The following is a 15957-nucleotide window of genomic DNA, read 5'->3' as shown; positions in this document are numbered from 1 at the left end:
TTGATGCCAACAAGTGAAAAAACAAACATTACTTTTTTTCAACACAATTACTGTTGTTTGACGTTCATTTTATTGTTGTGTTTTATAGGTAAGATTTGTTTACAGATTCAGGGGCAATGCCATTGAACTCCATCTTGACAGAGCAACAAAATAATTCCAAAACAGCCTAGAGCAATAAATATCAAACCATTCAATCTAAAATGTATAAATATAAAAGTCATTTCTGAAAATATAGGAAAAACAGGAATCCACTTTTCTGTTTTGGCCATTTGCGTAGTAACATCACTATCTTCCATCTGTATCACCTCAGATCCAGCACAATTATCTTTATGTCTTTCCCAACCACATGGGTACATGGCTGCAGAAGAAGTCAATCCATTACTGACAGAAATCTGTTTCAGTAAAATAGCCCATAAGGGCTATTGCTTCCTTTTAATTTTCTGAGCCTGCTTAATGCTACGCCTATCTATCCAACTTTGGTTGTACCTGTCACTATGCCTGTTCACAGGCAAACTTGATTGATCATCACAGGTATAGACTGCTGAATAAAGCAAGGACTAAAACATGTGATCAGAAATAAATTTCTAAAGAGGATATTGTTTAGTGCTTAGCCTGTGAAACAGATTATAGTTCTGTGCTATCCTTCATGTTTATAAATGAGCTCAAGTGGCCAGTAACTTCATTGATGAACTAAGTCTGTAAAGGACACTGAAAAGCACCCACCTGGAGGAAAAATCTTAATTTTTCAGAGTTGGACTACCTTCTCGTTATCCCTACAGTCAACAGCAAAAGAACAGAACAAAGAAAGAACCCCAACCTTTCCTTTTGAGGAATCATTCTGACATTCTGGGAGTCCTATAATGTAATTTCCAATGTCTTTCAGCATTACTTCTCTGCATTCAATCATTTTATTTTGAGCTATATGAGATGCTCTGCATTTGAAGTGAACCCCATTTAAAAAAAAAAAATCTTAATTATTCAAAAGGTAAAGATTGTTGTCTTCCAGACAATAGTGACATTTCTGACAACTCTGACTATACTGTTCAGCCATACATATAACATACTATGCTATTAAAACATCAAAAGATAGGGTAGTTATTGAGAAACAATTATGAGAAGCTGGGGGAAAATTTTGGACAATGAAGGAAATAAGGCGTAATCTACTCATAGCTGCACTTTTTAGCAGCTGGTTTGTTCTGTTGACACACCACAGTTGGGGAAATGAACTTAATCTCCCTACGCTGAATCTGTTTAAAAACTTAAGAGGTAGGGAATAACACCCATTTAAAACTGTGGCTTTTCTTCTTCTGAAAGTAGGTAAAAAGCGATGACTGATGGTAACGGCCTCTGGTTACCCACTATTTGAATGGCTGTGTGTAACACACATCTCATGGCTGCTACTGACTGCTTAAGTAGATTCCTGATGTCTGCCTTGGTCAGTGAAGTAAGGGTAATGAATTATTAAAATGGGGGAAAAAGTATTAAGAAACTTAATCTGAAGTACATATAATTTCTGCTTGCAACAGAACCAAATTTGAATACTCAAAACCATGTTGGATTACGTACTTACATTAAATAACCTAGGGTCCTTTGTATGTGGATGGAATCCCTTCTTTTTACAAGCAGAAACTTCTACCATGCCAGCATTAGTAAGTCTGAAGATGCCAGTGCTGGAAAGCAAAAGATGAAACTACGGTTACATACTGCCCCCATAATACAACTCCAAGGTTTCACATACAAATTGCTTAGCTTAATAGAAGGACAACAGAATGGTACTTAGTGACTTTTGATACACAGGAGCTAAGGCTGGGTTGGAGTCTTAAAGATATTTAAAATCAAGGGGAGCTGTATTCCTGTAAAGAAAGAGATGATGGGGGAAGGGGAGAAAAAAAACCCCCATAGTACTGATGCTATTCCCATTAGGCAGGTTAGCCTACTAAGGGCCAAGGCTTGTTCATGCAGGAACAGATACAAACCAGAAACTTAGAGGAGTTCTGAATTGCATTTCACTAAAGTCTAGAGGGGCAACTTAAGAGAACAGCCTTTAAGCTAGCTGTGTAAATGACTAGTGAGAGTACACATCCTTCCCTCTCTTTTAGGTAATCAAGTAATACAAAGCACTAGAAAATGCACTGCTGCATATGTATGTCCTAATACTAGTATTGAATAAAAAGTTAGAAAACCCACCCTTCTGTAAAAAACAAATACCTAATAACTACAGGACAGCACCTGATTAATAAGTGTTACAGATATAAGTAACAGGTTAGAGAAATAGGAGTAACAGGTTAGAGCTGGTTATAGCACAAACTATGAAAGAAATTTGCAAGAGCAGAGATTTGAAAAAGTATGCAGACATTGTGCTCTGGCAAGAGTGCTTGTGCACTTGCCCCTCAATCTTCATTTACAGCTCTGCTACCCAAGTGGCCCACGTGGGAAGTTAGGCAACCAGAATGGGATTCACAGAAGTCATCTACAGGGACATAAGATCAGGAAGAAAGGCACAGTCTAAACAATGGAGTTAGCCCTGGGCCCTTGAAACTCCGAACACACCAAAGCAGAGGCAAAAGTTGAAGTTGGAAGGAACCTCTGAAGATTGTCGAGTCCAACCCCCCTACTACAGCAGAATCACCTTGAGCAGGTTGCCCAGTCCAGTCAGGTTTTGAATATCTCCAAGGTTGTAGACTTCACACCTCTCTGGGCAACCTGTTCCATTATAAACCTTCACATTAATTGTTATGCAGTTCCAGCTTTTTCTAGATACTTATTGTTTGTATTTTATGAAATACAAAACTAGGACCTTATTATAAAAAAAAAAAAAGGTGCTCTTTATCCCTCTGCTCCCCAAACTGCAATTTTCATATCACCCTAGGGATATTCGCTTAACCCCTCCACTTCCTTCATCAGACAGAATGACGAGAGGTCTCTGGTAGGGCACTGGCAATGAGGTCTCCAGAAGAACAACTCCTGTCATTACTACTTGGTTGAGCAGAGTATAAAAATAAATAACATTTAAAACCTGGGGCTGTGAGGGAGGAAGAAAGAGAAGCCAGAAACAGTACTATGCATATAGACTGACTGGAATGCAAGTCTAAACAACTTTGAGAAAACAAAGTCACAATACAATATTCCTGCCCTTCATTCCAGTTGACATGTTCTGTTTGCATTTATCAAACTAAGATAAGGAGCAGGGGAAAATATCTTAATATTACTTAGAAAAATCAGAACTCACTCATTATGCTTTGGTGAACAAACAATTGCAATGGCCTCTGGCAACATTAGCTGATAAGAACAATGAGTATGAAGATCAACACTGGATAAGAATGCAGTTTGTGTTGGATGTGTCTACAAAAAGAAAGGGAAAACTCAACATCATGAAATATTTCTTACAAATCAAGGTCGACATACATTCAAGAAGGAACAATAATTTATAACAAGTGAAAGAGTCAGTACTTCCTCAGTTAGGATTCTTAAGTTCCTATTAACCCAGATTCTATATTGTCAGGGTGGCTTTTCAGTATGAGGTTTATGGAGGCACATTCATAACCAGACGTACAAGCAATTTTCTGATCATGGGGGGAAAAGCATGGTATGAAGAAGCACAAGACAAAGGGAAATTACTTGATTGTTCAAAATGGGTAAGAGTGAAATTAATATAAAAAGCTTAAGAAACACAAAGCCCTCTCCCCCAATTTTTGAATACAGGAGAAAAATAAATGGCATTAGAAAGTAATAAAATACCCCTAATCCAACATAAACAGAAGTTGCACTGGCAAAAGCAGGCCCATTGTGTCAACAGGATCCCTCAACTTCATTAAGAAATATTAATCTGTGGAGAACATTAGAGCTTATTTACAGCACTACAGTTAGAATTAGGTGAGCAAAAGAATTTGGATTATTCCAGTTATTTCTTCAGTTTGTTTTTTCTAGGGTTTCTTTCACACTGTATGCAGAGCTGATATATATTCTGGCTTTTCTATGAGTCATACGCACATGGATCCAACCCAAAGTGAGGAGATCGTACTGATCCTGAATACCAAATAATTCTTCCACATTCTCCATGTCGCAATAGTCTGGTCCTGCAGATTGCTTTGGCACTATTACATGGGTAATAGTAAATTCATTATGTGTCTGTAAAACAAACATTGACTTAGACTGGACTAAATGAACTAATGAATAAATACTAAATCAGAGTCTGAAAGATGTTGGCCTATCAGCTAAACCAAAGCAGTATACCTCCACTGATTCCAGTGCAGCTATACTGGCTTACTGCACTTGAAAACACACCTTAGCTTTTTAATCATGAAAACATATAGGGAAGTATTAGTAACAACATGAGACTGTTGGATTTAAGTGCTTGCAGAGACCAGTGTGAAAAGGATGTCCTTTAAAAAAATTTAAATAATGAAAAAAGAGGTTTAAGACTACTATAATTATTTTCTGTGAAAATTGAAACATCACTACTCTTGCTATTCTTTCTCTTTATACAATTCAAATACAAAGAATTTTAAAGATGATGTCCAAGTGTATGCCAGCATCAGCCATGACATCTTTCCCTGCTGTGAAAGGACATTAAGTGTTATCTAGGTCAAAGGAAAAAACCAGCCTGAAAATCAGATGTTCTACAGCTTGGGGTGGGGGGATTTTCTTCTTCTTTTTTGTTGTGCCATTATGCATTTGATGACTCCACTAGATTCTAACAGTCTTTATGTTTCATTGTCCTGTAACTAAACCTCACTTACCTTAGATGAATGCCAGAGAAAGTGCTCGAAAAAGCCTGTATTGTATAGCATGCTGAAAAACTTGCTACGTTTTATCATGACAGCAGTGTAACTTTGATCAAACGTTTCCCCAATAAGGCAAGCCCACACAACTGAAATGACCGCTCAGATTATAGTATTAAGTTAATTACATTAAAGGCTAATGATTTAGATCTGCTTTTGCTCTGAAATTGATATATTATAGGAAAATACAGCTCTATCAAATATGTATTTCCCCATACAAATGCGAGGGTTAAACTGTACCAGTTTTCCACAGAGAATTCCGCATGTCTCTATTCCTCTTACTGTATTTGCCTCAGCTAGCAGCAGAAATTTGTGACAGAGATCCCTGGGCAAAATGACGCCTCTGAGTGCTTCAGCCAATTGAGCTAACAAAAAAACAAACAAACAAACAAAGGAGAGATAAAAAGGCATTTGCAGCTTATACAGTGAAGTTCCCTAAAATAAGGAAATACACATAGTTACAGGAAATTATTAAAAGTGAAAGAATTATACTTACCACATCACAGATTTCTAATGAGAATAAATATGCAGCACAAGCACTTCAACCCTAAATTGAGGTCACCAGCCCATAAGATACACTCCCTAGCTTGTGCCTGAGGTGACAGTGAGCTGATGCAATTTCCCAGGCCAGGTCTTTCCAGGGTGAACCACTGCAGGTTCTGCTTCTGTTCCCTTGAAGTCCACAGCAAGATTCAGACTGCATTCCACGTGAACACTAAGGCTCAATCTCTAGATCCATCTATTGGTACTCAACTGGAAAATGTGAGACTGTGCAACTAACCTCCTCTCTTAAAATGAGGAAGCTATATGGAACTGTTGTGTGTACATCAACCTGTTCATGCTTATTTCACTATGGACATCTTCATGGCAAATAAATAGATATGCATATGCAATATGTGGACTGGTATAAGAGCAAAGAGGCAGATAAAATAAAAAAGGAAAAAAAAAGTCTCTGCACTTACTCTGAACAGCACTTAAAGTAGCTGCTGGCTTTAAGATCCGGTTTACTGGAGGTGAATGTCCAGTGCAGCCAGATGTGCTGCTCCTCTCTTTTTTCTCAAGCAGTGCAGTAGATAAGGAACTGTTCTCTGGTACAGAAATACAAGATAGCATACTTCCATCTATCTGTTCAGACATAACCATGCTCTCTTTGATTTTCTGATCTCGAGCTAGTTCTTGCTTCTTAAGTTGATCCTCAAAGAATTGAAATTGTTCTGATTCAAGCTGCTGTTGCCGCATATGTGCGATTCGTTTCTTCTCTGCCTCTATTAGCTTTTGATGCTCTAGTTTCTTCAGAAATTCAGTTTTACATTTGTTCTGAAACATACGCAAAATAGTGACAGTCTCAGAACACTAAAAAACACTACAAAAAAATGAAGGGAAAGAAGCAATCTAGTTGTTTAACAAAACCATAAAATTCTGTTATTAAAAAGTAAGTATTTTGGAACCTGTTTGATGAACCAGCAAATACAGCTGTAACCCCAAAAGCAGTACAATATGGAAAGAAATACAGTAAGTATGGAACTCCTAACACAAAACTTCCAATCTGCATACCTCTGGTGCTCTGTTTTACTTCAGTAGTGATAGCACTTGCCTCATTTGCTCATTATAATAAAGTAATTTAAAAAAAAGTTTTCAGAATAGTGATGATAAAGAGATGAGACACAAGTCTAAGTCCTTACAACTTCCAATGCAACAAGAGATCCACGAGCGCATGGGTTTTCTGGACAGATTTCATAATTCATATTGTTATCTTGTTTTGTTGCTTGTTGCTGCTGTTTGGATAGATTGGTCAACTTTCTCCTGCTATTTTCTTTCCTCAACTTTCCCTGGATTGCTTAACCTGACTTTGGTGCATAGCCTCCCCAGCCTCAGACACATTAGGTGCCTTCTCTGCTCTGGTCTATGCCCTCTTGCCCCCAAGCCATGAACTGCAAGTGAATCTTCAGGTTTCAACAGCCTTTCCTATTCCATGGTAATGGAGAGCATCAAGCATCTCCAGAAGCAAATGAGAAAACCAGCACAAAGTCATTTCTTAAATGTCATGAACAAAACAGAGCAGGAAAGAAAGCCTCAAACCAATCAGTGACAGGAATATGGGGTGTAGGGTAGTTTGGGTTTTGGTGTTGAGTCAATTTTAAGGGAAGAAAGGAAAAAGATGTTTTTTCTCGGGTGCTCTTTCCAAGACAAGTTTTTAAAACTACAGATCCTGTTTTCAGTGACTTCAATACACAAGACACAAGTATTAACAGTTACTTGAAGACTCAAACAGGATCAATTCAAACTTGAGCACACTCAGAGCCAAGGGACCTTTTCCACATACTCATGTAATTGTGTCAACAGTATCCTCTTTATAAACAGAATGAGAGTCTACTAAAGACCTATTTGGATATTTGTAGACTGTTCCTAAGTAAATATCACAGGACATTTATTTCCAAGCGCACACTTGCATTACTTGTTTTCAAATGACCAACTGGTTAGATTCTGAGAAGTGAAGAGTCATCCTAAGCAGCCCGTGAAATGCCTAGGTTCTTGCACAACTGGTATTTAACTGCTTAACTTTTAAGACGTTTTATATGACAGGAAAATATTCATACCAACAGTGATTTAATACCTATATAATACTTACTTTGTTTTGCATGTATTCTTGATATTCTAAGTTATATTTTTTTAAAAGATCTCTCTTCAATTCATCTGTCCGTGGAAATGCAACCTCCTTCAATTTCTTTGGTGTGGGATGGGGGAGAAAGATAGATAAGTTTACTTTTCACTTTTTAAAAGAACCACCTGGAAAACAAAGTCAGCTGTAATATAGATTTAAAAAAAAAAACAAAACCATAAAAAAAATACTGTTCTTCTCCCAGGAAAGAAAGGAAGAAATACACACTAAATCATCTGCTTATGAAACTTCTATAATACAGTGAATTCAATATAGCGATATTAATTTATGTCGATAGGTGCAATATGACTACTTTGTATCTCAATGAAAGATTAGTTCTTTTTCTAGCAATCTCCTATCTCTGTTTTTTTTAATAGGTGTGTGATGACTAAGCTTTTTTAAAAATTACATCTACAACAAATGTGTAAGTCCAACTTTCAATGTTTCAGGTAGGATTATCACATTTTTCTCTGAGACTTCCTGGACAGAAATGTTACTGAATATACCCATTTCCAGGTGGGGAATAAAAAAAATGTTTATTTGTAGAGATAGCTACATATGTAGCTTAATATGACAGCCCCTGCAGACAAAATAATTTTGTTTCCTGAAACAAAACCAATGTCCACTGTTTTCTACCGATGCAGGGGCTACAACAAAATAATTTAGAGGCAAGGGAAGGAAAGAGACCGTGTGCTTAATCCTACTGTGTGTCACAGGATGGAACATGTTAGATGCCCTTTCTCAACAGGGATGTTTTCCTAGATTGTAGGACACAGTCAAAAATTTGACATTAAGCATTTTGACTTTGAATATAACGTTATTCAACTTTAACAGTAGAGAAAGCATGCGAATATGGCAGCATGAAGCAAGTGACATGCTTATTCTAATAATTCTCATTGGGCAATTCCAGATATTTTAAGCTCAGTATAAGGCTGTATTTGAAATTTCTCTTTTAGCAAAAAAGGTTTACTTTTTTTCTTCTTCTATCTTCTATACAAATGGAGGAAAAAAAATTTGGTGAAAACTAAGTAAATACATATTTGGTAATAAAGGAAGCAAAAATATACTTTGATTATTTAACAAGGTAAGCAAATACTGCACAGACACTAGTAATGCCATACGTCTCTCTCCCCCTCTGTTTGCAATAGTCAGTTTGGATCATTAGCCACTCACATAATTGGGACCACAATCAAACTACAAGTACTGTTAAATCGTTCCATTTTTAGTATGTAAACTTTCAGAAATAGATGTACCTAGGTTTCTAACAATCTACCAACTTATTCAGAGACTGTTCTCATTCACCTTGTAGAACAATAATTTAATTTCCAGTAATGATCAAATGGTTAAACCAAAATAAAACATGAATGACCAGTGGAAATTCAAGCTGTGGTGATTGCTGTGGGCTATGTGTGTACTGGGGGAAAAGTTGCTAGGAAAGAATGGAAAGATTCTGGGCGAAACATTTCTTAAGGGCCAGAAACCCATAACCCTACCTTAATGATAACTTGTTTTTCTGGTACTGCACATTGGTGATAGTCTCGGTGACTGGGCAGCTTTTCTACAAACAACCTAGAAAATTAAACATTCATGTGTTCACCTCAGCAGCCAGAGGAATATTTACAATAGCTTTTGTGTTGGCAGAAAAATCATATTCACATAACCCTTAAACACTGAATTCCAGATGACTTGGAGGAGGTTTCTACACGTTTGTTTAAAATAACATTTGAATTCTTGTATAGACTTGTATGGGACACTTAAGGTAATGACAGGAGGTTATTTTCTACATCTGAATGTATTTTGGCTTTCATTAGTAGTGGGTTGGGTTAAAAAAAAAGGACTAAATAGCAGCCAGCACCTAAAAATAGCCCTCAAAAGCACCCTCCACTGTAGCTAGTGTTAATAAATGTTATTTCTGCTGTCTTTATCTGTCCTCAGCTGAAATGCTGAAACTTAAATGGGAAGTTGAGAATACAGCACTGACTACCGTTAATGCAGTTATTTTTACCAGACCAAGCTGCACAGCTAACTGCAGTATTATTAACCTACCCAGACATCTAAATTATGGCAACACTCAGCTGCAAGGAGCTTGGAATACACAGCTGCTATCATTCTTTCAGCAATTTGTGCAATGTTCACCTGCAGACCCTCTTTTTACATACAATTTAAATTAAGTGAAATAAGAAAGTTTTGGTCTAGTTTTCAGAGTATGAGGAAAATAAAGAGGGAAGGATGTTTCCTATTATTAAAATTTTAAAATATGCATATATATAAAAAAAAAACCTTTCAGAAGTAGCAAAACAAACCAATGAACCCTACAGCAAAAGTAGTTAAAAACTTTAAATCTGCCACTAATATATATTTCAGCTAGCTATTTTGAGAGTTGTAATGAAAGCTGTCAGGTTAGTTTTTTTGGTGGGAAGAATAATCATGCAATGAACGTATATATTGTGGATTTTGCATTTACTCCTGTAAAAAGCTTAATCCTTTTGGGGAAGAAAAGTAAAGAGGCAAAAAGCCATTTGTTCATGTTTCTTAAGTGCTGTGCAGTACTACCATCTTTAAGATCTGCAGAAACTCATAGGGATTAACTATTAAAGGCTCAGAAATCTTGCCTAAATGTTTGTTTTTAAGACATGCACTCTGTTTAACCAACATGCTGATAGCTACAAAATAATCTGTGGGAAACAGTGCTCGTAGTATAGCTTGGTAGAGTAAACTTAAACCTCTGTACATTAAGTTAGTTCACACCTGGCAGTTAGCAGATAGATAGGACTACCATACTAACAGTTGAGGTGAAATTCTAACAAAGCCTGTGGTTAGAGTAAAGATCTCAAAATAACAAAGCTATTCTGCAAGAAAACACTAAAGATTTTTCTTCTAATCTAAAGTGCCCTGCTTTCACCGCAGTTCTTCATTTCAGTTTACTCAGAATTATAAGCTGTAATGACTACAAGTGGTTTCTTACGTTATAAACTTATTATAAAAAACAAAAGCATTCTCCAGGTTTCCCTCCTCCATATATACTGATGCCATCCGCTCCATCTCTACTCCAGATCTAAAGTAACGACGCGGAGTGATATCTTCATTGATTGTGATATTGCTGCCAAGTTTGCTCAAGGCACGTACTCTCTCTTCTGGGGTCACAGAGATGTCTGTATGGTCAGGAATAGCTACTAGCTTTTTCTGAAAAAGAACAGAAATTAGCAAGGAGAACTAGATATTATGTTTCACTTTCAGTGATCTCATTCAACAAACTCAAGGGAAATCAGCTTTTTTCTCAAAATAGGCATTGGTTTCTGCACTGCTAACCACAGTTGAAACATGCCAACATGTTTCTCAATTGCAAATAAATTGTGATTACAATTACAAGTAAAAAGTGATCTTACCCCTCTCTCCAAATCTTCACACCACAAAAAAATACCAGAAAAAATTAAAACCAAAAAAGTTAAGTAAACCCTGTAGCAATTATCAAAGGCAACACAAAGTGTGTCCTCTTTAGAATCCCCCCTACATGAAATTCTATAAGGTTCTGCCTTAAGTTATTTCAATAATTTGGTGGAGGGCCTGAATAATCAAACTCCTATTACATTGTTTGTGAGGTATGACTGCCAGGTATAGTTCAGCTAACAGAGAAGTACATTTCCCTGGCCCGTCAACAGTTCACTTCAAATGTTCATTTCCAGTTTCAAAAGAGGCAGTTAAAGTCTAAGAAGTTAGTTCTAACTCTACTGAAGAAGCATAGCTGCTTATTATAATCATTACCTTCCTGTTAAGTGGCTAAATAATTGGCTACTGGAAGTTTTTTCCTCTTACTTTAATGAAAATTTTTACTCTTTCTATTCAAAATGTTCACTTCTTAAAAAGCTGATCACTGAAACAAGCTAAAACCCCATAAACCATATATCTAGAAATAAAATAAATTCCAACAAAACAATCAGGCAGAATGTGGGAGGAATTGGCAGCATGCAGGAAAAGACCCTTGCAGCTGGCAGCCAACACTGCTGAGCAGCTCTCTTGAATTATTTCCTATTTGAAAGAGAGAGTGCTCAGCCATTAAAGTATTTCTTTGTAATACATACCAACGAGCTGACAGTGAATGGTTGTTCCATGTTGTTCTCTGTCTGCAAACCAAGGAGATCGCTCTCTTCCTCCAAAGTCTCCATCTGACTGCAAAGGGCAGTATCAATCCAGTGCTGAATATTTGCAGCCAGCTGTCTCAGGGTTTATCAGCCCAAGGGAAACTTGAACATAGACACGTTGATTGTGGTCGTGTGCTGGAAAAAATAAGACAAATCATTCAGATTAGAAATGCATTCACATATCATGTAAGTTTGCATGCCTGCACCCATTCATTACTTTGGTATCACAGTACTTGCATATTTAATAATAATAATCTAAAATTTACCAGGCATCTAGAATTTAAAATGGGAATGCATGGGGGCTTACAGGACAGTTGTGGACTAGTTGACCTGTTATAATGTTATTACAGTGGATTGGAATACAGTATAACACATTATTTTTACCATTTTTTTTTTCTTCAGAATCTGCAAAAAAACCCAACTTCCAAGCATTAAGTGAAAAACTCAAAAGTTCAAAAACTAATCACAGAATCTGTGCTTCCTTGAGCATATATTTTGACAAACATGTTTATAAGCAGTGTGAATCTGGCATCTTTTTTCCCTGCTATGTCTATAATTAAAACATAGCACACAAACTCATATCAATAATATAAAGCAGAGAAAATACTTCAAGCAGCATGTGTTTCACCTGCACAGATCACCGACTTCAACAACACTCAAAATACAATGAACTCTGATGAGTCAACTGGCAGTAATTGCTCCTTGCACGGCTCTGAACAAGTAAAGACAAATATTTATACATGTGGTCATCAGAAAAAAAATCAAACCAAAACACACACACAAAAAACTACCAAAAAATCCAACTCTGAAAGGGAAATAAATTATTTAAATTACACTGGAAGTATGAAAATTAAGCTCCTAATGTATTTTTTCACCTCTGTGCACTCAGTCTAAACAGATTTGATCCTGAATGTCGAAGGCACTTATGTGTTGCAATAAATATGCTTTATGCTTTTGTAAAAGCATGAAGAGTGGGTTCAGCAAAGATATTTTCTCAGCACACCTCTTTCTAGAGGCCAGAGGACTCTAACCCAGAGTAAAACAACCCTAATGTGTTTTTAGCTGTCTCTACTTCTCAAGTATTGATTTCTGTATTTGGGTCTTCCTCTTTTTTTTTTTTCCAAAAACTAAGAGTATCTATTAGATCAGTCTTTAATTTTAACTATGAGTTCAAGTACTACAGGAGACATTAAATTCATTTAAGTAATACACTTTCTTTAAAATAATCATAATCATCCTGTTTTACTTGTAAAAAATCCTTACTGGTATACTCATTCCACTTCATTAAATCAATCTTACTCCGCTTTTACGTACGACCATTCCAACTCAATGAACATACTCTTGCTTGACTTTATACCCATGTTTTCCATTTTCAAGATTTTTATTCTCATCATCAGGTATGTCACAGGTCTGTGAATTCAATTTCAAGACCTGTTTTTTTGAAATTAAGATATTCAAAATGCTTGCACAATTTGTGACAAAAAAAAAAGGAGCGTGGCTTATACACTCAAGACATCAACATTAGTTGTGGTTGCAGTGCTAATGGAAAGAGTTCTCTAAATAATTTAATGTTATATACATGGAGCTCTGGTATAAATGATCAGTTTGGCAGGAGAGCCTACTCACAGACTGTAGAAAGGCCCCATGGGATCACAATAATGAAATATTTTCGCTTTAGCCTACATACTGCCTTATGTCTAATTCCACCCAAAACCCTTTTTCCGCTGGACCACTGTAGCTGTTGGAGACTGTGAAAGGAGATGGCAAAAAGCTTGTCCAGTGCAGAGCTCAGGTTAATCTTCTGCGCCTGCAGCTCAGATTCTAAGCAGAAGTAAAATCTTCAATGACAGACTCTGCATTCATGTGCTCTGTGTGGCTCAGGAATAACAATTAAAAAAAGATATGAGAGCTAAAAAGCATATGTTTTAAAACCATCTATTCACTCACTTATCCATTACTTGTGGGTTTGGGTTTTTTTCTTTATTTCCCCTAGAAGCAACTGGGAGAACTACAATAGCTGAATGGAAGGCTGGTTTTGGTCTAAAGTATGCATCCAAGCATGACAAACTGCAAAATAGTCTAGTAATTCAATTTATATTAAAAAAAAAAGTTCAAAAGTAAAAGGTACAGAAACATATTTCTATTCAATTCCTGATTTGAATTAACAGCTTTTGAGCAAGAAAACTGCTTTTCAAGCACTTTCTCCCTTACAAACTTTCTCCAAAATGTAGTGAGGAAATAGATACTTTAGGGAATGCTCTTGAGATGCTTCCCTACAGAGGGCTTTCTCCATATATCCTCCATATAAGAAGGATATATGGAGCATATGCTTCTTTCAACTATTACTACACCTTGAAGACCTTTCAGCCTAGCTGGTAGGCAAGTTGAAAAATGTTAGTGCAGCAAGTGTGAAATTGGTGTTTTGTTTTGTTTGGTTTTGGGAGCCAGTATGCCCAAAAAGCTCTTTGTTAAAGAAGCCTATGGTATTCCCCAGGCAAAATCTCTTTGGAACTGGCACAGGGAAATATCATGAAATCCTTTACTTGCAAACATTTCTCATCTTAGTTGCCTCTAAGAATGTTAAAGTTGTAAGTTATTTCAGTAATTTTTGTTAACCTAAAGAAGCATTCAAAATTAAAAAACAAAAAAGTGTAGTACCAGGTATTTTAAAGAGGAGACATCTGGTAACAGCAGAAACTCACACTTCCTCAAAATTGTATCAGAGCTTTGAAAGGATGAAGAAGCTCTGCAGAGAGCACAAGTCAAGGCACAGTGCAAGAGCTTAGCAGAAGAATAGCTGCAAATAAAAGAGGAAACAGACTTTTAAAATTTGGCTTCAGGAGCACATTAAAAAACAGACACTGCAAATAGAGAAGAACTACTAGGACAAATTTGTATCACTTTTACAAAAATGTCAAATGAGGATCAAATATATTAGCTATTACAGGTGGCGGCATAATTAAAACAAAATCCTAAAAGAAACATGGGCTGTCTTATGACTACACTCCAATATATTATCCTTAATAGATGGACCCACTGGCCAGAATTATAAACGATTAAAATGCAGAAAGTTAAGTTTTACTAAAAACACCACAGGCATGTCTGCCAGTTCCCTGGAATGCCTCTGTGCATAATGTTCCTCATGGCGCAGCTTCACAATCCTCCTCAGCCAGTTGAAGGCCATGATACTGCCAAGGGGCTCCCCACAACCCCACGATACTTCTTTGTACTTCCACTTTGTTGACACCAGCCACTTCAAGGCAAGTTGTAGCTGATATAAATTAAAATCAAATGGAGTTTTAAAATTAATTACTTCCTTCTCAAACTCAGAAAGCAAGGGAGGTGGCAGAAACATGAAGCCAGCAGAACAGACAGACTTGCCCCTTTGTGAGGCAGTGCTGTCCTAGACTGATATGAGCTAGCTTTGAAAATGCACCCTAAGAGCTTGTACAGTGCCTACAAGAATTGCTCAGTCCTGATGCGTGACTCTGCCTTCTGGAAATACACTTATATTTCACTCTACATGAACAAAGAGAAATTCAAATATCAAACTTCTCTGTGTAACTGAAACTAATTATATTCAAATATATAGTACAGTTATGCTAATACAGTGAACTACACTCCAACCCCAACGACAGGGCATAAGTAGCAATGCTAGCTTGGAGCTGTCTTAGTCTATTAGAGTGTAAAGTGCTCTAAATCCTAAGAGTAAAGATGCATTTTTCTGCTTTACAGTTTCAGGCACTCCAACGAACTTAGATGGACTTAGGTAATGATTGATTAAGAAGAAAGGTCTAGTCAACTAGGAAGCAAATCAAACTTTTTCTAATGATGAATTTTCATAGAGTTATTATCAGAATATAAGATTGTAACATCCATTCAATGATTAAGAAACTTTTATTGATTTAATTGGTAATGGCACTCCTCACCAAATCCCATTTCCTCCTCAAAAAGCACTTGTTTTCCTATATGATCCAACTTAGTACACTATGCATTAATCTTTTGCAAAATCCAGGTTTATTAAATCAAAGGCCTTCAGCCATAGGAAATAGAGCAAAGTCAGAAAATCAGCAATTTAAATGGCACTGAAAGTCATTCTTTTTATTCAGGCTAACAAGCATGGTACTTAAAAGGGAAGTGAAAAGCAGAGCATGCAATTGTAGCTTAAAAGTATAAGGAAATAGGAGTACATGAAGATAGAATAAGTATATCAGGACATATCAAGTACCTCAAGATTGGGTTAAAAAGACAAAAGTGGTATGAAAATGCATACACACGGTCTCATGGTTTTCTGAGAGGTATAATATCATACTTCACCACAAATTCTCCAATGCCCTCACATTTTGTTGTACACTGGCATATTTCAAACAATTGTCAG

The 15957-nt window shown here is 36.6% G+C and overlaps 1 protein-coding gene across 1 annotated transcript; it reads right to left on the bottom strand.

Moving 5' to 3' along the window:
- Positions 1–301: 301 nt before the first annotated feature.
- STAMBPL1 (STAM binding protein like 1) lies at positions 302–11564 on the bottom strand (the record flags this gene model as incomplete). The annotated part of the gene is made up of 10 exons (XM_082002023.1): positions 11520–11564; positions 10406–10623; positions 8934–9009; positions 7411–7506; positions 5744–6098; positions 5022–5146; positions 3991–4128; positions 3230–3342; positions 1571–1670; positions 302–358 (listed from the first exon to the last, which is right to left on the bottom strand). The coding sequence occupies exons 1-10, from the start codon at positions 11547–11549 to the stop codon at positions 302–304; spliced, it is 1308 nt and encodes a 435-aa protein (XP_081858149.1). The 5' UTR covers positions 11550–11564.
- Positions 11565–15957: the final 4393 nt, after the last annotated feature.

Source organism: Phaethon aethereus (assembly GCF_964289735.1).
Source record: "Phaethon aethereus genome assembly, chromosome: 7".
Lineage (NCBI taxonomy): Eukaryota > Metazoa > Chordata > Aves > Phaethontiformes > Phaethontidae > Phaethon > Phaethon aethereus.
This window is presented reverse-complemented; position numbering and strand designations above follow the sequence as displayed.